At 38.8% G+C, this 26,663-nt stretch overlaps 2 protein-coding genes across 2 annotated transcripts in view; both read left to right on the top strand.

Annotated features, from left to right (window-relative positions):
* The window catches only part of ppp2r2ab (protein phosphatase 2, regulatory subunit B, alpha b), a 32,859-nt gene extending 23,792 nt beyond the window's left edge, over window positions 1-9,067 (top strand). Inside the window, exon 11 of the mRNA XM_056253265.1 lies at window positions 7,812-9,067. Within this exon, the coding sequence (XP_056109240.1) occupies window positions 7,812-8,091 (280 nt within the window). The 3' untranslated portion in view covers window positions 8,092-9,067. The remainder of the gene's footprint in view (window positions 1-7,811) is intronic.
* A 1,438-nt stretch (window positions 9,068-10,505) lies between these two features.
* On the top strand, window positions 10,506-20,247 carry bnip3lb (BCL2 interacting protein 3 like b). The gene is made up of 6 exons (XM_056253264.1): window positions 10,506-10,739; window positions 16,451-16,670; window positions 17,327-17,399; window positions 17,540-17,637; window positions 18,952-19,101; window positions 20,089-20,247. The coding sequence occupies exons 1-6, from the start codon at window positions 10,685-10,687 to the stop codon at window positions 20,135-20,137; spliced, it is 645 nt and encodes a 214-aa protein (XP_056109239.1). The 5' UTR covers window positions 10,506-10,684; the 3' UTR covers window positions 20,138-20,247.
* Window positions 20,248-26,663: the final 6,416 nt, after the last annotated feature.

Here is a 26,663-nt window from a genome sequence, read left to right as displayed (position 1 = left end):
CGTCGTACCCTGACGTGCACCTCTCCAAAAATGTAACAACGCGTCAATTCTACGAGTACCGCAAGCGCTGTGATTGCTAGAACCGCTCCAAGGGTTTCACATGCTCCCTCTGCATGTGTAATTGCGCGTCAACGCGGACAACGACGCAGAAGTAAAACCAACCAACGCGTAGTGTATAGGTGAATTGGTTGAGCACAAGGTGCAGCGACAAGCGGGTGCGTTCTGTGAAACTGTTGCGGTCATGCTCGCCTCACGCGCTCGCCTCACGCACGCGCCCGCGCCCGCCCGTTGCCGAAGTTGAATTGTCTAAAAGGACTTTGATTGTCTAACTTTTTGTACACGACGCGCAGTACAAATCATTGTAAGAGAGACTGATCCTCGGCTCGCTGTTTGTGAGTTTCCAATATTTAAATAGTTATCAGGACATCAACAGAAGGGAATTCACATGGCAGAGCATCTCCGCTAAACTACACGCAGGCACATCAGGTAAAGTTATGTATAATTTTAATTTAAGTTAAAAAGACTACAGCTGCGTAGCGCACAGAAGCCGTTGCCATGGTTACTATCCATAGAGCGCCTGTCATTCACTCGTGGAGCGGCTGTCTCCCTTTCTGTTGAACCTGCCAAAGCCTCTCCACCAATGTTGTTTTCGTCAACGATGACGATAACGAAATGATTTCGTTGACGCACTTTTTTTTTTATGACGATAACGCGACGATGACTAGCTAAAAATGCCTCTAAGGTGACTAAAACATGACGAGACGTTTTCGAGTTTTCGTTGACAAGAAGAGACGGAACAAAAATGACTATAAGTCTGACGTTCGCAATGCATGTAATTTCTGGCTATTTTGCGTGAAATCTGTCTGTTTTGAGCTAAAAAAGTATCAGCAATGCTGCCGCTTCCTATAATTGTTTTGGGTACCCATGCCGCGCGCGCACCAGATTCCACACAACAACACACCTGCGGCTGCGGCTAGTCACTCACCACACATCTTCGAAGGACCATGGCGGCGAAGCCAATAAACGGGCTTGGTGGTCGGAAACGACGAGATGATTTATGGACATACTTTCAGTTTCAGTATAATCCAGCGGTTCTCAAGGTGTGGGGCGCGCCCCACAGGTCTCCTCCAAAACAGGAGGAAATTTTCCATTTTATGCCTTTTTATCTTTATTCGTTCATGCCGAGTCCGCATCGTCAAATTCATCTTTGCAACGAAACCCGAAACCACCAGTTTATTAATAAACAATTAAATGTCTCCTTGCTATTTTTTTACACATTCATAATCATTAATTTTGCCGGTTCTTTGTGACAAGCTTTATGCGTGCGGTCGTGCGGCTATAACGCTCAATATCCCGTATAGCCTATTTAAGTAATTAAATTAATATAAAGGGGCGATTTGTCCACTATGGCTTAAATGAGCAACTACTAATCGACTAGAATAAAAACTTTAGTCGGAGGCAGCTCTTATTCCACATATTCTCGAACCAGCAGGCCATTCTGTGTTGAGCGCGCGACCCTGAGCTGAATGAGCGAGCGGAGGGATATTCAGAAATGCGCTCTTCGCTCACATGCTCTGATCGGAACAAAGGAATATTAAAGTAATTAATCATTAGTTTATTTCTTACACACTGCCCATACACTACCCATCATTTAATCCCATATCAACACAGTATGTTATGTCTATTTTATCTAGGCTATTTAAAAAAAAAAAAAAAATATATATATATATATATATATATATATATATATATATATATATATATATATGTGTGTATATATATATCACGTTTTTAAGTAGGCTAAAGGCAGAGAGCTGTGTGCATTCTTCTTCCCTTTGCCACATCATATCTCTGTGAGATGGGCTTTTCAGCTGTTTCAGTTTCACTGAAAACAAAGTACAGATCTCAGCTGAACATTGAGCATGACTTTTGAGAAATTGTGCAATTCAAAACAGGCTCATTGCAGCCACTATACTGCAGGGATAAATAGACCTGTCTTGCCAAATGGATTTCTATTCTTTTCTTTTTTTTAACAGATTGCAAAGTGGCACTTTTATTTCTTTTCTATTTTTGAACTTCGATACCAATTTTGACACAGCCGCATTTTATTTTCTCTATTTTTTAAAGACTTTTTTTTTTACTTAACTTGATTAAAACCTTTTTGCGTTTTCGGCGACTAAAACTTGACTAAAACCTTTTTTTGTTTTCGTCGACTAAAACTTGACTAAAACTATTACGCTTTTAAGTGACTAAAATGTGACTAAAACTAAAAAGCATTTTCGTCCATAAGACTAAGACTAAAACTAAAAGGGCTGCCAAAAACAACACTGCTCTCCACTGCTTGTTTGGGTGGGTTATTTGCTGGCTGACCAACATCCCACCCCTCCTGTGATCATGGTTTGACTGTAGGCCTATGTCCTATTCAGAGCCAGTGTGCAACGGACTTTCAAAATAAAAAAACTGCGTTAACATGCGATAAAAAAATTGTCGGCATTAATTAATAAATGCGTTAACGCGATAACGCGTTAACTTGCCCAGCCCTAATATATATATATTTATATATTTATTAGGGTTGTCAACGTTTAACGCAATTAACGCAGCATCCGTCAACGTTTAACGCAGACTGCTGCAGAAGTTGTATGTGAGTTACAAGTATGTGAGTTTCTTGTATGAGATATTCATACAAGAAAATATTCTGGCGGCCACACAATTTTTGTGACTAGTGGTGACAACTTTTTTTAAAAGGGCTGGTGGAGAAAGAGTTGAGCAGGACAACTGTTTCCTACAATGATATTAAATCAGGATATTAGAATGATTTCTGAAGGATCATGTGACTGAAGACTGGAGTAAAGATGCTGAAAATACAGCTTTGACATCACAGGAATAAATTACATTTAGTTTTATTTTAAGTTGTAATAATATTTCTCTTACTGTTTTTACTGTATTTCTATCAAATAAATGCAGCCTTGGTGAGCATGAGACTTCTAAAACATTTTTAAAAATGTAATAGTAGTGTAAATAGCAATTTTTTTCTACGAAATGTATCGTGTAGCTAGCTAAAAAGTATTAGAGCTTGATTAAAATGTAACTACATTAAAATATAGGAAGTTGTATTTTTAGCTAGTAAATTATGCATATCATGGAGATTAGGAAAGTACTATCTAAGCATGTTCAGAGCGAATACAGCAAGGTAAAATGTAGAAACAAGCATTAAACAGCAGTATGTAGTTACAAGATGAATTGTGACTTAATGTATGTCCGACTGTAATAAGCCTAATTTCCTATTTAAAACACTTTCTTGAGATTTCAAACATGGACCCAAGAAGGTCAGTAAGGTAGCAGTCAACATTTAGTCCAACCACTGATCTTGCATGACTCTCCGTTGGGGCCCAGACTGGCTCTTATCTCAGGGGAACCTCTAATCACTCTTAGACAGACCGAACAACGGTGGTCAGGGTCAGTGGAAGATTGGGTTAGCATGTCATGAAGACACGTCAGTGCTATTAAACACACTTCTCAGCTGTATTAGTCCAATAGTAGACCTGATTGCTGTTAATTACTATTATACCCCTTTTCCACTGACACTGTTCCGGTGCGGGTTCCTGGCCTGTGTCCGTTCTCGAACCAATCCGTGCATTTTCACTGCAGAAAAGTTAGTTCCGGGCCGGAAAGATGTGTTCAAATTCAGCCCTAAATACTTGCTGGTCTTGAACCAGAGCTGGTGTTGTTCCGAATTATGTGACCCTTGTAGGTGCTGTATTGCACTAATCCGACTTACTCCTAATCCCAATCCTAACGCTACCGTCAATACAGCGCCTATAAGGGTCACAGAATTCGCCACTGACTACGCTGGGTTTTGGACAGGAATGCGAAACCCATATACAGTGAGGAAAATAAGTATTTGAACACCCTGCTATTTTGCAAATTCTCCCACTTAGAAATCATGGAGGGGTCTGAAATTGTCATCGTAGGTGCTAGGGGTGGAACGGTACACAGAAGTCACGGTTCGGTTCATACCTCGGTTCAGACATCACGGTTCGGTACGATTTCGGTACAATGGAGGGAAAAGCAAAACAAAAATGCAGAAGGCATTGTATTTTTTAAATAAGTTTTATTAATAAAGGCATAGAACCAGTTTATTTGTAGTGCACTGACAATTGTTTTATATAATTAGTTTATTAATTAAATTAATGAAAAGACAAAAAGACCTTGCGATATGTTTGGTAATTGTACCTGAATTAATTTAAAATTATTTTGCAATATTTCAGATCAATATATTTGTTTTCCTTAATTTTAATTAACATTATTAATTACCAATGTAACATTATTCTCATCTGAATTATAAATAATTGATTTCTGTATAAAATAATACTACCATTACACATTCGATTTTCTTTTTTTAATCAATGTAAAATGTGTAAGATTAGTGCTCCGAGGACAAGAAATGAAAACCAATGCAATATGAATGTCCAAAAGATGGGACCCACAGACTGTTTTGAAATGGAGTTAAATGGAGAAAATATGTTTTGCTTTTAAAACAGTGTGTGTGTGTGTGTGTGTGTGTGTGTGTGTGTGTTATTTTGGTTGGGTGACAGTTGTAGGTTACAGTTTGACAAGAGTTTACAGTGTGACAAAAGCACAATGTTGTGTTTTGTTGCGAGTGTACACAAATATAAGTAAACACTTTGCAGGTTTAATGATCTGAACAAAATGACGGAGTATGTTTTTTATGTTTCCACTGTTCGATCGCGCGCCTCTCTCTCTCTCACACACACACACACACACACAGGTTGATCGCGCCCGCGCGCCTCTCTATCTCGCTCTCTCACACACACACACACACACACACTCCAGCATTGCAATCTTGACATCGCTGCCTGTCCATTATGCGGTCACACCAAACGCGAATAGAGCGTCAAATTCGCGTCTAGTTCGACGCTAGTCCAAAGCGAATAGGACGCGCGTATAAAGCCAACGTTTGAAGTGAACGCGCGTTCAGAGCTAAGCCGATGGTACAGATTATGTGTCCCTAAAGAACCCGCGTATCTAACAGTAGTTCCGTATTACAGTTTTATTTATTTTTATACCGTGTATTCTCCGTGTAAATTCGTGCACCGAACCGTGACGCCCGTACCGTTTCGGTTCGATACGAATACATGTACCGTTCCACACCTAGTAGGTGCATGTCCACTGTGAGAGACATAATCTAAAAAAAAAAAAAATCCAGAAATCACAATGTATGATTTTTTAACTATTTATTTGTATGATACAGCTGCAAATAAGTATTTGAACACCTGAGAAAATCAATGTTAATATTTGGTACAGTAGCCTTTGTTTGCAATTACTGAGGTCAAACGTTTCCTGTAGTTTTTCACCAGGTTTGCACACACTGCAGGAGGGATTTTGGCCCACTCCTCCACACAGATCTTCTCTAGATCAGTCAGGTTTCTGGGCTGTCGCTGAGTAACATGGAGTTTGAGCTCCCTCCAAAGATTCTCTATTGGGTTTAGGTCTGGAGACTGGCTAGGCCACGCCAGAACCTTGATATGCTTCTTACAGAGCCACTCCTTGGTTATCCTGGCTGTGTGCTTCGGGTCATTGTCATTGACCCATCTTCAATGCTCTAACTGAGGGATGGAGGTTGTTCCCCAAAATCTCGCAATACATGGCCCCGGTCATCCTCTCCTTAATACAGTGCAGTCGCCCTGTCCCATGTGCAGAAAAACACCCCCAAAGCATGATGCTACCACCCCCATGCTTCACAGTAGGGATGGTGTTCTTGGGATGGTACCAGAGACTATTTATATAGAGACATGCCACTTCATCAATCCTTAATACAACTATATAGGGAAAACCCGTAACGCCAAAGATGGCGGCTGTATGCACATGTCCCGCCCCTCCCGATGGAAAGCCAATCGTCTGCTTTTAACAGTCAAGCCGGGAAACATTTAAGCCTATCGTCTGGTTCCACTGACGCATGCGCACAGTTGAGGTTTGCGACAGCGCAAAATACGTTACTGTTTGAAAAGGCGGCAGATTTGATATGCAGTGTATGTGTGAGTTGTGTAAATATCAGACATCAGAAGTCTCCCGCAGATTGATAGCGGCTCCCTGATGCCCGCAAATTAGTTCAAATCTCCCGGAATCTAGAGAGAGCGAGCAAGAGCGCGCACATACTGTGCTTCAAACTGTGTAGCGCGCGCACGACTGAGGGAGAGAACCCTTGCGCATGCATAGTAAAAGTATAACCTGTGGGGAAAAAGGCATTTTAAACCTTATTTTGAGGCAAAGTCATCAAACTTTTTCAGCGATTTTTATCATATTTTACTGCTGTTTCTATACATGCAGTTTTTATGTCCTTGTGACCAGTGAAACTGCAGTTCGGACTCTCTGCCCATTCATTTAGATAGGAGCCTGGTCTTGTTAGTCCGAAATAGCTGCCCGGAGGCGTTGCCAAGATGGCGGCCGAGTGGCTTGACTTGCCTAAAAGGACTTTGATGGTACTCATCATTCTTCTTCCTCCAAACACGGCGAGTGGAATTATGACCAAAAAGTTCTATTTTGGTCTCATCTGACCACATGACTTTCTCCCATGACTCCTCTGGATCATCCAAATGGTCATTGGCAAACTTAAGACGGGCCTTGACATGTGCTGGTTTAAGCAGGGGAACCTTCCGTGCCATGCATGATTTCAAACCATGACGTCTTAGTGTATTACCAACAGTAACCTTGGAAACGGTGGTCCCAGCTCTTTTCAGGTCATTGACCAGCTCCTCCTGTGTAGTTCTGGGCTGATTTCTCACCTTTCTTAGGATCATTGAGACCCCACGAGGTGAGATCTTGCATGGTGCCCCAGTCCGAGGGAGATTGACAGTCATGTTTAGCTTCTTCCATTTTCTAATGATTGCTCCAACAGTGGACCTTTTTTCACCAAGCTGCTTGGCAATTTCCCCGTAGCCCTTTCCAGCCTTGTGTACAATTTTGTCTCTAGTGTCTTTGGACAGCTCTTTGGTCTTGGCCATGTTAGTAGTTGGATTCTTACTGATTGTATGGGGTGGACAGGTGTCTTTATGCAGCTAACGACCTCAAACAGGCGCATCTAATTTAGGATAATAAATGGAGTGGAGGTGGACATTTTAAAGGTAGACTAACAGGTCTTTGAGGGTCAGAATTCTAGCTGATAGACAGGTGTTCAAATACTTATTTGCAGCTGTATCATACAAATAAATAGTTAAAAAATCATATTGTGATTTCTGGATATTTTTTTTAGATTATGTCTCTCACAGTGGACATGCACCTATGATGACAATTTCAGACCCCTCCATGATTTCCAAGTGGGAGAACTTGGAAAATAGCAGGGTGTTCAAATACTTATTTTCCTCACTGTGTATATATATCATATTGTCATATAAAGCGATCAAATAACTTTGCAAGTTTGGTTTAAACCGTTCAATTCATATGGATTAGTTGCTTGTTTTCAAAGTGGTTGACTTTTTATCTTACAATCCAGATTTTTTTTTTTTTTTTAAAGGAAGAAAAAAAAGTCAATGGCCGAAACAAGCTTCCATAATTTTACTACGCCTTTCTTTTAATTTTTGGTTATCTGGACTTTCAATTGAGAGACAGAAAACTCTCAGGTTTCATTAAAATAGATTATTTTGTGTTTAAAAAAAAGTAACAATTCTTATGGGTTTGGAACGACACAAATTCTGTCATTTACTCACCCTCATGTTTGGGTGAACTATCCCTGTAACTAGCCGAATCGGGTTTATTAACGGCATTGTCCTTCTGGTTGTCGTCTTTTGTCTTAGTGTGGTGATGACTGGATCCTACAACAACTTCTTCCGAATGTTGGATCGCTCCCAGCGGCGGGACGTCACCCTGGAGGCTTCGCGCGAGAGCTGCAAGCCTCGGCAGGTACTGAAGCCGCGCAGGGTTTGCGCGGGCGGCAAGCGGAAGAAGGACGAGATCAGCGTGGACAGCCTGGACTTCAACAAGAAGATCCTACACACCGCCTGGCACCCGCAGGAAAATATCATCGCCGTGGCAACCACCAACAACCTCTACATCTTCCAGGAAAAAGTGAACTAATACTGTCGTCATGGGGAAAGAAAACCTCCGAACCTCTCTCTCTATGTGGAAACAAAAAAGATGAACTAGCAAAAATCATTTCTGTGACAACCACCATCATCACATTACCAACCTTGGCCTACTCCAGGACAGGATGAACTAGTCGAGCCAACTTGCGGCTACCAATACTTTAACTGGTTCAGACTGGTCTGGAGAAGAGCGCAACCTGGCTTTGGCCTCTGTGGCACCATGACACGCGCCTCGCTCTGGTGATGTTGTGCCAACCTGTGTCTGTACCCTCCATCCCTTTTCCCCTTACCCACAAGTCCGAGCCCAGGGACGAAATGGGCGGCAATCTGACAGATTTCAACCATAGGTTTTTTTTTTAGGTTTTTTGGCTTTGGTTTACTCAAGGTGTCTGTATAAAAACTAATTTGAACTCATGTGGATGTGTCCCTGTGTCCTTTAATCCTTGATATGTTGTTCGTGCCATTGTAACCGTTTTTTAATCTTCTCAGAGAAACTGCCAAGTTGTTTAGTTTGTTTTAATTCTGTTTCAAGAATATGTTTCTGATTTTTCTTTTTTTTTAAAGATTTTTTCTTTTTCTTTTTTTTTTAGTTTAGTTTACTACTTTTTACATTTCGGAATGTCCCGTTACACTCCATACAGCTCCAAATGGTTTCAGCCGTGTTTCTTTTAAGAAATCCACGCACTCATACCCACCTCATCACATTGGCCCAAAGAGCTTTTCCTGTTCTTTTTCTGTGGCACAGACGGCATTGCCGTGTTTGCTGTAGTAGTCTTACATCTACACTTGTTCAAGCACATACACTCCAGTTGGACTGCTCACTCATTCAGCCTTACAGGGTTTATTTTCCTTTGTGACTCATGCCCGGTTTCTGTCTACACTCTCTCTATCTCAAGAGTTACACGTTGAGAAAGATTATAGAGATTATGATAATGAAATGGTATTTATAAACGGAACAAACAATTAAACTAGAGTCGTGTCCTTCTTTGAAATATGCAAAGCTTGTTTCGTGCAAAACTGAGAAGTATTTGAGTGTCGTCAAACCAATATAGAATATTAAATGCTATTGAGAACAATAAGGGAGGTTCTATATTTTAAAATGTGCATGTATGATGATTGCTCTGAGCATTTTGGAGGCAAATATCCTCTCAGACGATTAAGATTATGGATCAGCAACATTGATCGCATCTTTTTAAATACGTGATTAAACCAAAAAAAAAGGAAACCACATAGTGAAGGCAGAAATATTAGAGTCCTTGTTAGCATGCCAGCATCCCACGCCAGAGAACCTGGTTTGAATTCCGTTTGAAGCGGGTCGAGTAGGACTGTTTACATTTGGTGCCATGAACCGGATGGGCGTGAGGTTTAGGGGGTGAGTGTAACGGACGTAAGCTAGTAAGAGCTGTGCGTGTAAACCTCACTCCCCTGGCCTGAAGGGACGCACTAGCGTCTTTAGGGTCCTTGTTAGTGCGCATACGCCGGAGACCTGGGTTCGAATCCTGCTCGGAGCGGGTCGAGTAGAACCGACTACATATATATATAGAGATACTAATAATACTAGTACTATAGTCTAAGTCTAGTATTTCTCTAAAATCTCTAGATAAACTAAAACTGTTTTAATTGTCATAAGTGATGAATGGTCAGAATGGCAACTTTAAAGTTCAATTAAAAATTGTAATAGTAAGAAATTAAATGAAAAAAACCCTATCTATTTTTGTAAATGCAGGTTACTTGATCTAGGTAGGTTTTTATAGGTATAATTTTATCTTCAAAATGTTATAACTCAAACTTCTGGTGAAACTTTTCAATAAGCAGCTGCTTCATTAGGGGTATATGTCTCAACACAAAAGAAATGATCTGTCATGATTAAATCAGGACTTTAAAATGGTTCTAGTGGTAATCCTGGAACATACCAGTGTCTATAAATGGGTAGCCTATTAGTGAATCTGGAATAGAAAGCAATTTGACGTAGCTAGCTAGTAAATATTTATTAGCAACAATTGGAATATAGGCCTATACTAGTTGATATCTAATAAATATATCAGTGGCTAAAAGTTGCAATTTGTTATTGTATCGGTAGGGGTGGGGAGTATCTAATGAAAATGCACTATGGACCAAAATAAATCACAGTTAAATAAAAAAAGTTAGTAGTGAATATTGAATAAGATAGTTGCCATTATTGGATGACTTGCTAATTAAAAACTACTGTAACAACAATAGATAGGCCCACTGGTTTTAAGAAAATGTTAAATGGGCTTGCCATGTGGCATTTTAGTTTATTGACAAGCTGTGTCCATAATTCACGTGCGTTTTATAAATAAGCAGTACCCTGACTTCTTTACGTAATGTTAGTGTCTTTGTTATTAGATATGCACCCGTTTGCGTCACTTTAGCGCTACAGGAAATCTGCACTCCCAGCACTGTTCTGGGGTCAGCCACAGAAAACTGTTATTAACGAATCTAAAAGGGTCCGCTCCGCAGATCTTCCGATCTGCTGTCAGGCACCGTCACGCGTGAGCGCGCAGAGTGTGTTCGTGCTGTGCTGCTGTCAGTCTTATGCAAGCCGCCCAACAACACACAGCACGATGATGTCCGACGCTGCTGCTCCAGCAGACAACAACGGGGAGCCTGGATTAAACGGTATGTACTGGCAGAGCACCTCGCTGTATTGTTCTGACATTTATAAACTTTGTTAAAGAAGCCTTTGACGTGTCTGTATTGGTGTTTTTGATACTTTTACTTCTTTTGCTTAATGTAAAACATGTTTTTCTTTAGTTCCAGTCAACATTTTTGTGCCATACAGTTAGCGGGCGGGGTTTGCTGTAAAACAAGTCCGTCACGTTAATTGACAAGCGTTCTGTCCAATGGCCGTTGAGTTTATGTGTTGAGGCGGGCCTTAAAACGTGATTGACTTTTGTCTAAACCAGTAGTTTGACTTTACGTTTTCAGTAGGCTGGCCATAGCCGATGTCAACAAGGCGAACTAGAGCAACTCGAAAATGGAGATTGTGGATGCTCGAAACCTCATTTTATTTGTTTCATTAAATATGTAACATATGTGTTACTCTGGCGTGATAATGAGAGAGTGCTCTAGTTTTTTATTCACATTTGTTTGACAAATATGAATTGACATGTGCAAGCGAATAAGGTCTTTGTTTGAAATATACGAGGTTGCAAACAAACTGGTCTAGTAATTGGCCTCTGAACACTTTGATTTAACTTAACTAGTATTTAATTTACTTAGTAGACGAAAAACCATGTAAAATGCGGTTATAATTAACTTGAAGCCGATAAAATATACCCATTAACGTCTAGATCCAGACAAGCAAATTCATTATCACTTTATGTATGGATTTGTCCCAAAAACATTTGTCATGCTACTATTTAAAGACCATATCAGTTCATTCGTATGGAGAGACACTATATAAAAATTTTGGTCGCAACATTAGTGGAAATTCCTACAAGACTAGAGATACTAAAATAAATCTTGTTGAAATTCCTGGTATGCTTTCTGAAATGCAAAGAGCAGACTGCTAAATCTCGCTGTCTAAATATTCAGACCACGGATATTGGGAAGTATATTTCAACTGCCATTATAATGTAAGCAACTGATGCTAAATGTAATGCTGAGTGAGCTACGTGCGCGCTGTGACCAGTCCTCACAGCTGTGTGTGACCCCTAGTTCAGGACGACAGTTCACTCTACTATGGAGAAGGCTCGCGTCATGAATATTAATCACGCACCGATCCAGTAAGCCTTTACTGATTGGCTGAGAGGCAGACGTTAGAATATGGACGTTAGTAAACTGGCCAATAAACTACTGGAAATGAATATTGATTAAGCTACGTGACCGAACTGTGTAGGGAAGCTTCAAAGAAGTGTGAGCAGAACTTAGTTAATATTCATGAGCTAAGCTTTCACCATAGTAGTATTCGTAATTCTATTCCTAGCAGAAGCGAATGTGGTCCAGACTGTGTTGTCTGTGTGTGGAAAGTGGCAGAAAGAAAGTCAAGGAATAGAATTGGGCGTGTTAGTTTAGGAGATTGAGTCATGACAAATAAAGTGCATGTATCACATCATATCATATATTTGAAAAATAAATAAATGTTCTGCTAAGTTCATCTGTATTTGAAATTTTGAATATTTTTCTCCAATAAAATACATTGGAGAAAAAAAGAAAGAAATAATAGGCTACAAATAATCATCATAAAACGCTTGGTTTCCCACAAATGAGGCAGACTTTCTTCTGTGTGACGAGCAGCTTCCAAATGCACTAGTGCTGAAAACTAGTGAATCGGGGAGATTCTTCAGGGAAAGTGAAATAATATCTTCGTGTTGGCCAGATTCTTTGGGTGTGCAACAGATGGCTCAGCGTTTTGCAAACAGTGTTGGTTTGATCATTTGGATCAGTCTGGCTGTGTACTAGACTTGATGACTGCCAGCTGGAGGACGTGTAAAGAGTAATAGATTAATCTCTCAAAACCTGTCAAGAACATGTACGGGTCATATTTCTTCCATAAAGTCAAAAGTATGGAGACTGTATAATAATATTACATATTCATTTTTATTTATAAATTGTGTTTAAAAGTTGTTGATAATGTTCTGTGTTTGTTCTGAATAAACAAAAGTAGTCTGGTAATTTGCAGTTTAGTCAAATATTAAATGGCTAAAATGTATTTTCTCCTCATAAGTTGAAAATACATCTATTTAAACGAAGTGTTGATATTATTGGGGACAATCAGTGTTGGGGGTAATGCAGAAGTAACACAAGTTATGTAATCCGATTACTTTTTCAAGTAATGAGTAAAGTAACACATTACTTTTAAATGTACAACAAAATGTCTGAGTTACTTTTGTTTTCCCATTTATTGACTGACACTCCTCTCCAGTCTGCATGTTGAGAGACATTGGAAGTAAGTGCAGAGGCGTTGTGTGTAAACATGTTGGATACTGTAGTTCTAGACTAAATGTGAGCATGCATTTACTCATCTCACTGGCACAAAAACAGATTCAGTATTCATAAAAATGAATAAAAATAGTGGAATGCAAACTCAGAATATTATGCAAAGCTGCAACTGAAGGATCACGTGACACTGTTTTTCTATTAAATAAATGCAGCTTCGGTACGCATAAAAGTCGTGTGTATGTATATATAATAAATATATATATATATATAATGTATATATTCACCCAGTATACAATAAATAATGTAATATCTATTATGAATCATCATTAAGAATTACAAGAATTAACAACAACATTTTTACAATAATGCAAAAAAAATAAAAATTCTAACAATAATGAGAATGTGGGGTAAAATGTGCTTAATTCTAAATCACATAATACAAAAATTACTTTTCTTTTTGCAAAATAGCTATAATTTATTTAGTATTTTTTGAAAGATTTAGCCGTCTTACCACGGATTTTTGTGTAACATGGCCACACATCTATCACTTTGCAGCCCTGATGCTTTAGCATTTCATAAATGAGCGAGCATAAGCCTCTGTAATACTATCATAGATCTGATCTTTTGATCTATGTCTGTTTCCCGATGCCAGCCAAAGCAACATGTTCCACCACTAGCCAGAATGTTCAGCTCGCCTGCTGCCATAGCAACACTGTTTGTGTCAGTGGATTGAGACAAAGGTCAGTCGAGTTTCACCAGCGATGGGAAGATGGAGTCGAGTAAAGTCAATGCAGGAACCATGTCACATGATCCATGTTTGCTCAACCCATGGAAGTCATGTGGACCTTCTTTGTCTTCCTCTTTTTGTTTTCCTGGAAGTGGGGCTTTGGCTTGCTAGGCATTCAGTTTATACTTAGCTCATCCTGGTTGGTCAGCAGTGAACAGGAGCGGCGTGTTAAGTCAGTGGTAAACAGAGGATTCACTGTGCGATAACACAGAGGTTTCTGATGAGACAGCACAACAGATGTGGGGGAAAGGGGAACGCGGAAAACGTCCCGTCCTCATCCCTGTCTCATGCATGAAAGGAGTCTGTGTGTTTGTGTTTATTAGGCCGTCTTCTGAGAAGTGTGTTCCTGCTCAGACTCATGTACAGTATGTGGCAGTGAGGTCAGGTGTGAAATGTATATCGGTGGGCTCGTAATGAGCCGGAGAGGGAGGCATTTACTGCCCTTTCACCACACAGTAAATAAAGTTAAGCCATACCACCATCGACTTACAGGGAGAACCCACTGTCTCAGGATACAGTGGATACAGTGTCATTTCTAGGTCACTTCTCCCCAAAATTAAGTAAACAAAAAATTTTAATCTATTTTTTTGTTTGTTTTTGTTGCATTGCGATGTTATTTTATTTAACTAAGTACATTTGCCTATCAAATTGTCTTTACCAGACGTTTTGCTTTTCTAGTAGTCAGTGTTGATTCTCATTATTATAATACAGCATTTTTGTACTGTATTACATTTTTAAAAATCAATGTATGTCAATAAATTTGAGTTTTTATCTGGTAGTCCAAGCTTTTAGGTCATCTACATACTAACAAAAATGATTTTAAAGGCACAATATGTAAGATTTTTGGATTAAAATATCCAAAATTCACTAGAACAATGTTAGATATTTTGGTGACTTGTCCTAAATGTTTCCAACAATGTTTTAAATCCAGAGAAATCAGCTATTTTAACCAGTGTAACACCCCGTGGCATTGCTTCGCCTGTCAAGGATGTCATATCCGCATTACCCTCGATTTCCAAAGACTCTTGAATATATTACTGGTATGTTTTATTAGACAGGTGAGCAACTGTCATTGTTATATAGCTCAACACAGTTAGTCTTATTGTCTGAATCCTTTGTTTTCTTGATTTACCGCGAGTAACATGTTTATACACAAAAAGTCAATCAGACAACACTATTTTGTTAAGTAGCTGACAGCAAAATCAGAAAGAGCTTTATTTGTTGTAACAGTAAAACGGCATTTTCTCCACCATGCAATGTTTTAAAATAAATTGCGTGCCATTTTGCAACACAAGTCATCCAGTTGTTATTAATATGATATTCTAATATTGATCTAGCTAAGCGTCTCATAATAGCCACTGAGCTAACGCATAAGCGACAGCGGCCGACGGCGACATAAGCATAATAAAAACAACAACGTAAAATCTCACAAGCTGTCGTCTCCGCCCTGCTTCATACCACAGTTACGTTAATAAAACTTTAATACAGACAGTAGCTCATGCATGAAAATGATTAGTGCCTGAGTGCCGTCAGATTGATTTCCACCAGCTGTGAAGGTGAAGATGACAACTCCCATGATTCCACGCTCATTCATGGCGTCTTTGTTATTGTTTTGAATAAGCGACCTCTAGCGGTGAAACTTACATACTGTGCCTTTAAGCAGATGTACTATGTACTATGATGTTTTGGGGTTGGTAAGAATTTTTCATGTTTTTGAAGTCTCTAATGCTCAACAATTCTGCATTTATTTGACTAAAAATACAGTATAATGTTATTAAACTTAAAAAAAAAACAGTCTGTTTTCTATTTAAATATATTTTAAAATTCAATTAGTTCCAAAGCTGAATTTTCAGCATCGTTACTCCAGTCTTCAGTGTCACATGATCCTTTAGAAATCTAATATGCTGATTTGATGGTCAAAAAAAATTATTTAAATATTTTCGAACATTATATAGGCTATGTGTACTCTCTTTTGATCAGTTGAATGGGTCCTTGCTGAATAAAAGTCTTACTATGTTTATGCCTTTAAAATTTACATCTAAAGAAAATTACTAGAAGTAATAAAACCCTTAGGGGCGTTTGCACATTTTTCATGGGATCAACTACATGATTTTACAGAGTTTAATTATAATTTTAGTAGCACATATTCAAATAATCAGTGCTATAAACACAGTGACATCTTTCCTATAGCTGAGGAAAAACTCACTTTTTCTGTTTAAAAAAATTATAGCCCGATCTCTCAGGACGTTTCCTTGCATTTCAACAGCACAATTTTTTTAAATAGTTTAACATATTTCGTCATTTGGTTGTTACGTCACGACTTCATTCTGTTTGTTCTGTATCTTTTGCAATGAGCGCCACATTTTTAAGATCATGTTAAAGACATTTCAACTTTGAAAAACTACTAATTTACTACTAATGCATGAATACTACACATGATAACAATGAAAAAAATCCACAATGTTACAATGAAAAAAACAAAAACATAATGGTCCTAAAACAGGTTTAATTTTCTTTGAGCAAAGAATGATTTTGGGGAATTAATTATTAACCAAAATATGAAGCTTTGTGATATTTGGTGCATACATATATTCTCATAGCTGAAAACATTTTATTAAAAATATTTATTGTTGTGATATTTTTGTGATGTCTTTTTTAGGGTCATGGGTAGAGCTGGAGATGAACAGAAACGCTGCATCTCTCTCTTCCTCCAGCGCCTCAGTGCCGCCCCCTCTAGACCAGGTAGTAGAGGAGGATGATGGGATGGTCGGGGGGCTGGAACACGTTCCCTCATCGTCTTCCATCCACAATGGAGACATGGAAAAAATCCTGCTGGATGCCCAGCACGAATCCAGCCGCAGTAACTCCTCGTGCGGCAGGTAGACAACATATTGATGTCATTTATAGCAAAACATTTTAATTCAAATTTCCATTTTTGGGTGAACTATCCCTTTAAGATGTTGTTTTCACAGTGCACGTGCACAAATATCATCTGCAAATGTCAATAGTTCACAGCTTGAGTTTAATGACCTCATAGATAGAGAGTGGTGCTATAAACATCCATACGAAATTACACTTGGTCACACTGACCTCACACTGATAGGATACGGTCATAATAACCCTTATCTCATTCAAAGTCAGTGAATCATGTGATTCAGGATGTTTACTCTAGGAATACAGTGTTTCTTTCTCATATGTACACAGGCTTAATTCCTCTCACTCACTACAGTAATGGTTCTCTCTCTCACACACACACACACACACACACACACACACACACACACAAAACAAAAACATTAATTGTCATTCCCAAATCTGTATGACCTTCTTTGACACAAAAGATGTTTAGCAAAATGTCCAAGCTACTCTTTCCCATACTATGAAACCGATAGGTGATTCATATTGCCATAAAGGGAAAAAATTGCAACAAATTATCATAAAAGTCGTCTTCTGAAGTCATACGAAAACTTTCTATGAGGAACAGAATGAAATTTAAGCCATGTCTTAACATACTCCGAACTGCTCGCTCCCACAGCCCTCCTCGACCCCCCAGTCCTCAGGATGAAGGGCAGATCATCTTCGACGTGGACATGAGGAGAGACAGTCAGGTACTTCCTCTCGAGAACATTGTGGATCATCTAATTTATGGAACGTACTCTGGCTTATCTTCATTACCTGTCTGTCTTTGTGTGTGTGTGTGTGTGTGTGTGTGTGTGTGTGTGTGTGTGTGTGTGTGGGTGTCCCTCAGGAGCTTGTCATGGAGAAGATCAGAGATGATGACATCTTAATGAAGGATTCAGATCGGGTGTCAGACTGGTCAAGTAGACCAGAGAACGTTCCGCCCAAGTAAGACTAGTATTATTTTAGTGTCATTGATATACTAGTTTTTATTCATATTTAATAGTATAGTTTTATTCATTTTTATTTCAGTTTTAGCTTCACATCAAATTTTAGTTGTGCAGCAGATTAAACTAAATTAAATTGAGAAATGTTGTCTCGGCAATTCGCTTGGCAATTTTATTTCTGTTAATGATTATTTTTATTCAAGTAATGAAAATAAACTTTTTTTTAGTGGTTTTAGCTTTAGTTTTAGTTCACTATAATAATCCTGCTGGCATACAGATATTTCCACAGGTCACGATCAAAGGTTTCAGTCAAAAAATAGACGGCATTCTGGTCCAAACAAAACTTCTTAAAGAGATAGTTCACTTTGTTTCAATTTTGATCTTTTTAGGTCAAACCGTTCTTGTCTGTTAGTCATATAATGCAGGTCTATGGTCACTTCCTCAAAGAGCATGCACAGAGAAGTCCAAATTAAACATGATTTAATGACTCGTAAATGTAAGTACACATTGATGGCCTAAGACACGAAACGAGCGGTTTGTGTGAGAAACCGAACAGTATTTATATCGTTTTTACCTCTTGTAAACACAGCCACGTCCAAGTGATCTGAGGGCGCCGGCGCTTCGGTCTTTTCCGGCAAGCGCCGGAAGTGATCTCTCGTGCGTGTACGTCACTCATTGTTTACACAGAACAGAGATTGTAGGTAAGATGGCTAATTAAAATTGTACTAATTTGCGCTTATCCGGGATGTTTAAACCATCGTAAAAGAAAACAATTAAAAAAAATCAAAAATAAAACAATTTTATGAGTGACGTACACGCGCGAGGGATCACTTGGACGTGGCTGTGTTTACAAGAGGTAAAAACGATATAAATACTGTTCGTTTTCTCACACAAACCGCTCGTTTCGTGTCTTAGGCCATCAATGTGTACTTACATTTACGAGTCATTAAATCATGTTTAATTTGGACTTCTCTGTACATGCTCTTTGAGGAAGTGACCATAGACCTGCATTATATGACTAACAGACAAGAACGGTTTGACCTAAAAATATCTAAATTGAAACTACTGCGGAAACAAAGACACCTACATCTTGGATGCCCTTGAGGTAAGCTAAAACATATAAAAAATTAATTCCAAAGTGAACTATCCCTTTAACCCTCAAAGACCCAAATATAGAAAAAAAGCCAAAAAAATATCAGTTATGGTCGTTGCCAATTATGTCGTTTCGGAGCCTGAGTTTGCGCTGTAGTGATCCTGAGGTGAAGCAGTATGATGCTGTTTTGTTGATGATGTGTTGGGTTTATCTTTCTGACAGGGAGTTTCATTTCCGGCACCCGCGGCGTTCAGTGACTCTCAGCATGAGGAAGACGGGAGCCATGAAGAAAGGAGGCATCTTCTCTGCTGAGTTCCTCAAAGTGTTTATCCCCTCGCTGCTTCTGTCCCACATCCTAGTCCTGGGTCTCGGGTAGATAAACCTTAAAACACAATCACACTTCACACCTAGTGTAAGCTGCCTTCAAGTGCACCCAGGAAACATGTACGGCTTTTGTTACTACAACACGTTACGCATTCATAATCATAACATGGAGGTTGCCTAAAAAACTCCAAAACAATTATTCCAACAAACAAGAACAAACCCAAATAACTACATTTGAAAAAAACAAAATGATAAAGATTGCACATCTTACCAAACCATAAAGCAAACCGTGCTTTGCAAAATCCTTCATTCACTACTTGCTTTTCGCTCACTCATCTCTATATAACTGATATATTATATGATATAGATCAGTGTTTCAAATCAACACACCCCTTCCAATTTATCACCTAGAATTTCAACTTTCCCACTCGTAAATACGACTTGGCTCAGTCATTTATGTTCTCGGAACTCAGAAATGCATTATACCATGACATTTTTTTTTCTCTCCAAATAGCCCAGTAGCTTGAAAATACAACTCTGTTTCCCAGTGGACCAATAATAAACCTTAGCACCCTGACTTCTGGAAGTTGCACATAACCAGCCTATCAGATTGAAGCTTGCCGATTTTGGAAAACTTTCGCAGTTTCGTTTGCGATAAGCATCATGCGGTCCTTGAGCGGTTTGGCAACCACCTGTTTGAACACTGTTGCGTCCATTAGAGAAGTTTTAGTGAAATTTCGCAGACAAAAAAAGTCTATTGTCAATATTCTAGCTGTATATGAAGTCACTTTCAAACCACGCAGCTTTCTGTTGGTCAACGTGACGATTTTACGTGACTAACGTGGATTCCTATTGAAATTGCTCAATTTTGACCTTGCAGAAAAATGTGTTAATGAGACCACACCTAGTGTTCAATTCACACACCCCTGATGAGTATGTAGCTTGACAACAGTGTAAGATTCTACATGTAAAGTGTCTGACTTTTTAAATTTCTCTTTCTTTTGTCTTGTATCTCACACTCTATCTCTAATGCAGGGTCTATATCGGGAAAAGACTGACAACTCCCACTGCAAGCTCCATTTGAACACAAATCCGATCGAGTGCCTCAGGCATGGCCCAGGTGGATTAGGGAGAAGGTAGCAGTTTGTACGAAGAAGCCCCCCTGCTGCCCCTTTCTTCCACTTTAACTTCCTCAGCCACCTTTCTTTCCCTTTATTCAGCCTTGCCATGCCTAGAAGTATTAGTGATAAACCTCTCTTCATTTCAGGCCCTTTCTTGTTTATCACATTCTGTATCCCTTTTTATCACCCCCTTAGTAAAAGCAAGTTCATTTTGGAAGTATTTGGGGCATCCAAACGCGCACACGCTAGCTCTGCACTAGCTCGGCTAGGAGGCAGCGATGTGTCTGTTTAGCACCCCTTTCTGTTCTGATCACATGACCCAAGAGTGAGCCACTCACGAGTCATAAAGGATCCTCAAATGGGATCAACCAAAATATAGTGACTTATTGAAGCATGCCTGAGTGATAGCTAAGATTTGATTTCTTACTAGAAATGCTATCCATTTAGTTCTTTTTATTTAATTCATGGGCAGAATGCCAGGATGATGGACTTGGAAGTGTTTTGGGAAGGATAGGGCTCTCCGTAGACCCCAAGCTCATCTGGTGAAGACTGAAAATCAATAGCTCATACACGTTTATGACTGTATGGCATACAATTTTATACCAAGTTTTGCATAATCTTTTACACAACCCTGATAGAGACAGCACCTGTTACATTGAAATGTCTGATACATATATTTTTTTAATATTTCATCTCATAAACGTAGATAAAAACCGGTCGGATGGGGCTAACGGATCCCTGTATGGAAAACAAACGCTATTGTTATTTTATTGTTTCTCTATGTTTGTTCTGTCATTTGTTTGTCTATAGTTTCTTTCACATAAAGTACATATCATGACCTAGTGATTCATAACTAGGCTTCTACAACACAGCCTATTTTTCAATACCTCACAATTTACCATTAGCATTGAGCTGGATTGCATTCAAAGCTAAGAGGATCTTGCTAGCAAGGACAACGGCTTTGGTATTTTGCCATGTTGTCATAGCCGTGTCAGACTTTCTTGAATTTTCATACACTTTCATACACTTAACTTAAGGGCAACAGTGAAACCTTTCTTCAATTATAGGGATGGTTCACCCAAAAAACAATATTCTGTCATTATTTACTCAACTTAATGTCATTCCAGTCTTTTTTTTCTGTGGAGCACAAAAGAAGCAGCTTTGAGCAATGTTCGTGCTGCTCTTTTCCATACAATGAAAGTGAATGGAGATAAACTGGAAGAGAGCAGCTTTGATTTCTTTAAAATATCTATGTACTTGGACTTACATAAGGTTGAATAATGATGACATAATTTTAATTCTCACGTGAGTTATTGACCTCGCACACTTACAGAGTCATAGTCGCACACATTTAGTGAACACTAACACTCCAGCGCCACACCTGGACATGAAAACCCCAGTCCTCATCGTTTGTGTTTTCAACCCTGAAGTGAAATTATTCTCGAGTCTAGTTGTGTTTTTGTCTCTTTTTAAGTGTATTTTGGATGTGCGAACCATTTTCTTTTTGTCTTCAATATCTATCTAAGGAATCACTTGTCCTCGAACACAGCTGCCAAAACCAACTGAGAGCTCAACTCTTATGAACTTTGTGCCTCGTCTCCTTAATCATGTTTGATACAGAATCCTGTCATCATTTCCTGTTATCATGTGCGTGTTCTGTGCCACAAGCTTTTCTGTTTTGTTGTTTTGCACCATCTTATTTGTGAACGTGACTTTTGGAAGGTTTCTCATATGCTTTGTTTGTTTGGATTTTTTTTAAGTCTTTACCTACCAAGGCAAAGTAGAAGAGAAGGTACAGGATAGTTAAAAGGTTTTTAGTTATTTTCTTTATATCTGCATTCAAATTGTGGTTGGAAAGAAGTGAGTTAGGCTCCTCTTCTTTTTGGAGATGCTTTCTTCAGACTGCGATGTGATGATAAAATGAAGTTTATTGGTTTAACAGACCCTTTTTTTCTTCCCTGTTGGATAATGACAATGTTTTCAAATTAAAATTTAAAGAACAATCTGAATTTCGGTGACTGTTTTTGTGTTTTATTTTGTTTTGAATTTTTTTGTTATTTGTTTTTAGTTTTGCTTGACTTCATACATAACATTGCATCACACATACATAATATTTCCCTCACTTCATTTATTTTCAAAGTCATCCATGCGTGCATATGTAAGTTTGTTTGTTTTTCCAAAAGTAATATTTATTTACACAACTTCATCTATGGTTAACATTTCCGCCACTGAATAAAAAATAAAAAAGGTAATTGCAACTTTTTATCTCACAATTTTAACTTTTATTTCTCAGAATTGTGATATAAAGGCGCAATTGCGTGTTATGAAGTCAGAATTGTGAGATATATACTTGCAAATCTGAGATAAAATGTCAGAATTGCGAGATATAACCTATCTCAAGTCAGCAATTCTGACTTTTTCTTGCAATTCTGACTTTTTTTCTCTGAACTGCGAGATATATAAACGTGCAATTGTGAGAGAAAAAGTTGCAATTACCTTTTTTATTTTTTATTCAGTGGCAGAAACAAGCTTTCATAATTTATTTATAGAATTGCATGTTACCTGCAGAGTTGTTTTTTTACATCAGTTCTTATTGGTGAATGAATTCACAGGTTCGAAGTTCATCAAAAATGTGGGGAACGTGTGGGAAAATCGTTCGCCCTCACGGGAAATTCACTATAGCATTCACAATTGAAATTATTGTATTTCACCGGTGGAAATTTGCTGAACATTGGTAAATGTAACTTATCCACCGATAATAATAAGAATTTAGTTACCAGTTTAGTTCCATTTAACGAACATTCTCATATCTGTTTATGGAAATTTCGCGTCAAATCCGACCCGTCCCCTCAAAATATTGTTATATCATAAACTATTGGATCAGATAAAAACAAAACAAAACAAAAAAACATGTTTTTCTTGAATCTCTTTTGAATGTAGCCACCCAGCAATGCTAGCAACCACTCAGAACACAGAAATAGCCCGTATTAACTCTGAAGCACACGTCTGGGAATTCGACCTGTGGTCAGATCTCCATCGGCTCTAGTTCACACCGAACACCGAGCCTGTTGTTGATACTTCTGTGAGATGATTATTACTTTGGAGACAGACCAGACCCAGAGACAGATAGAGTGACGTGTGGTCCTTTCATCAACTATATGTCATGTTACATGCAGCTCCCAGATATTATGATCTCACTACATTCCTCTCATCAGTGTGGCTAATTTTCTCGCTGAGATGCTAGGATCGGTTAACCAAACCCAGTTCCACCTAAACATGAGTCTGCCCGGCACATCTTACATCTGACTCATGTTTCTTGAAGCCTACAAGTTCATGCCCTCATCCTAACTGTGAATACGAAATGCCTGTCATATTTTTGCTCTGTCATTTTTTTCTGTCTGAGATAGTTTGTGGGCTTTCACAGTTCCTTGCTTAAGTTCCTTAAGGATCACCCAGGGTTGAAAGAGCCCCACAGTGCGTGCCAGTTATGAGGGCCACTTATGATATCTGTGGTCGAAATCCTTCATCTGTCCTTTGATTGGTTTTACAGCAGTGTGCAGATTCAGAAAAGCTATTAGCACTGAATCCATTGTATCCATTGATTTTGTGTGAAATTTTGTGTGAAATGCTACACAAATTCATTTGTACTATAATCTCGAGGGGTGCTACGTGCATTTGCCCACAGCTAAGAGGCTAAACCCAATTTCCCCAAACTACCTTTGTGAGTTCACATGGTTTTAATTTAATTCAAAATAAATCAGTTTAGATGGAGTTAGCAATCTAAAGCGTTACTCAACTGCCCTCTAGTGGCGCAGATGGGAAATTAAGGGTGTGCCTCATTCTAACCGAGAAGGATATTATATCTGTATTCCAATATCTTTCTTATGGATACAGTTGCAATTACAGATCTTTTTTTCACAGTTTGCCCCTGCCGAATGATTGATGAGTCAGCAATTGCAGCAACCTGCAGGGCATTTTCTTCAGCACGACACAAAGCGACTCAGAATACAGATGACACGTTCCTTTCGGTGACGTCGACATGAATCGCTATTATTGTGGTTTTGACATAATTCATTGCATTCTTTTGTTATCTGTGCCGCATTCACACTGTAGAATTATTTGAGATTAAATGTACTGAATATTGACATATATATATTGTATATTAGACTCTAAAATTAGTTCCTGTGCATTCCTGTTTGAATTAGTCTCGTGTTACTCGCAGTAACCCATGGCAACCGCATAGGATGTAGGAGGAGGAGCTGTAATTAAATTCCCAGTCTTGTGATTGGCTGAAACAGGTGTTCTGAGGTTCCGTAATGAATGATGACTGAAGCATGCATGCTAGTGTTCATTATCAATGACTCCTTAACCAGAGGAGTGTTTTGGAAATGTCTAAGAAGTTTTTCTCTTTGCAGCATCAGTTTTATGCATGCATGTCTGATGTTTGATTTGGGGGAATTAAATGAAAAGAGTTGGTCCTTTGTTCCTTTTGTGTCACAAACTGTCTCACTCTTCCCCCCTCAGTCAAACAGCCTGCAAAGACAGTAGCTAATGCAGCAACTCTTTTGAGCGGGTAGCCTGTTGTTGTTATGGAAACTGGGCTCTCGGAGCTATTATTGTGAGGGCAGAACAGAATGTGTCTCCAATGAGCGACTCTCCGCCAAATTGTTCCACTGGCCAACATACTCAGCAAAATCTGCAAAAAGAGAAACGTATGAGCAAAATATATTGGCTTTTATTGCTTGAAACTTTGAAAGCATAGATAATTAGGCTACTATGTGTTGCTATAGACTTTATTCAGAGCAGTGTCATGGTGAGTAGGCCTAATGAAAGTGAGGCTGAGATGTTTTCAATGGCGTCCGCTGTAAAAAAGCTATAAAGCTCCTAGATCACCTATAATTTTCTACACCTCTTGTTGTCTGGAGTTTTTGTGTCTACTGAAATTTCTTGGAAAGATATGTTGCTGTTTTTCGTCAGCACAATCTAAAAACACATTTAATAACAGTAGAACCCACTGAAGCGATGGACTTCTATCCATCACAGACTTGCTTTCATTTCCATTAAAAATCAAAGATGGCGCTGCTGCTGCTGCTGAGAAATACAGCGCGGAAAAAAAGCGATCAGAATAGTTCAATTCTCAAACGGATGAGGGCCCTTGGGATGTGGTTCTTTATAATGGATTAAAAGGATAATTCACCCAAAAATGAAAATTCTGTCATTAATTACTCACCCTCGTTGTTGTTCCAAGTCCGTAAGACTTTCGTTCATCTTCGGAACACAGATGAAGACATTTTTAATCAAATCTGAGAGCTTTCTGTCACTCCATAGACAGCTAAGCTATTGGACGCTTCAAAATGTTCAAAAGAGATCGTAAAACTAATTCATATGAATTGAGCGGTTTAGTCCAATTTTTCTGAAGAGACATGATCACTTTATATGATGAACAGATTTAATTTAGGCTTTTATTCACATATAAACATTGATCAGTGAACATAAACAGAAGCTGAACCGAACCTGCTTGACACACGTGAGAACAAACCTCATTGGTTCTTGCTGAAGCTCAAACGTGATCCGTAACACGGGAATGAATCTCATTGGTTCTCGTCAAGCGAACATGCTTTAGCCTCCATTTACCGCAACTGATGTGTGAGTTGATGAATGTTTATATGTGAATAAAAGCCTAAATTCAATCTGTTCACCATATAAAGCGATCGTGTCTTGTCAGAAAATTTGGACTAAATAACCGCTTCATTCATATGGATTAGTTTTACGATCTCTTTATGAACTTTTTGAAGCATCGGAGTGGTAATTGTGTAGCTCTCTGTGAAGGGTTAGAAATAGTTCAGATTTCATCAAGAAGATCTTTATTTGTGTTCAGAAGATGAACGAAGACTTACGGGTTTGGAACGACATGAGGGTGAGTAATTGATGAAAGAATTTTAATTTTTAGGGAAATATCCTTTAAAACATACAGCTCAAACCCGCCCCATCCGGAACAAATGACTCGTGTTAGCCGTTCATCAGAAGCAGTGCAGTCCGATTCCCAGACTAATGAGTCACATCTTTTTAGTGATTTAAAACACAATGCTAACAGTGGGTTCCGATAAACGACTGACTCTTATGAGTTCTCCGGTTCTTTGTAGCTATTCAAAACCTCCATGTATCAGTTGGATCAGTTTCTGAACCGCAGATTATTATTTTGTAGCGTAATGTCGTCCAACTCAAAATTAACCAAGAAATGTTACCCCTGGTTTCACAGACAAGGCTATAGTCCCAGACTAAAAAGCATGTTTGAGCTGTTTTAACTGAAAGCAACTTGCACTGGCATATCTTAAAATATGTCAGTGCGATTGTTTTGTCTCAAGATGCACTATAATTGAACTAAGGCGTAATCCTGGCTTAATCTAAATCCTGTTTGTGAAACCAGACTTTACTGTCTTAAAGATGAGATTTAAATCAGTATAGTTATTGGCAGATTGTAAATGTCAA

The sequence above is a fragment of the Rhinichthys klamathensis genome, unplaced genomic scaffold, assembly GCF_029890125.1.
Source record: "Rhinichthys klamathensis goyatoka isolate OS25496 unplaced genomic scaffold, OSU_Roscu_1.1 h1tg000104l_1, whole genome shotgun sequence".
Lineage (NCBI taxonomy): Eukaryota > Metazoa > Chordata > Actinopteri > Cypriniformes > Leuciscidae > Rhinichthys > Rhinichthys klamathensis.
The sequence above is the reverse complement of the archived record's forward strand: the minus strand, read 5'-3'. Positions and strand labels throughout refer to the sequence as shown.

What these genes read in the sequence shown, in the direction of transcription:
- bnip3lb (XM_056253264.1), top strand. Translation starts at nt 10,685, where the DNA reads ATGATGTCCGACGCTGCTGCTCCAGCAGACAACAACGGGGAGCCTGGA. An exon ending in CGGGGAGCCTGGATTAAACG is followed by an intron (nt 10,740 to 16,450) that starts GTATGTACTGGC and finishes TGTCTTTTTTAG; the next exon opens with GGTCATGGGTAGAGCTGGAG. An exon ending in ACATGAGGAGAGACAGTCAG is followed by an intron (nt 17,400 to 17,539) that starts GTACTTCCTCTC and finishes GGTGTCCCTCAG; the next exon opens with GAGCTTGTCATGGAGAAGAT.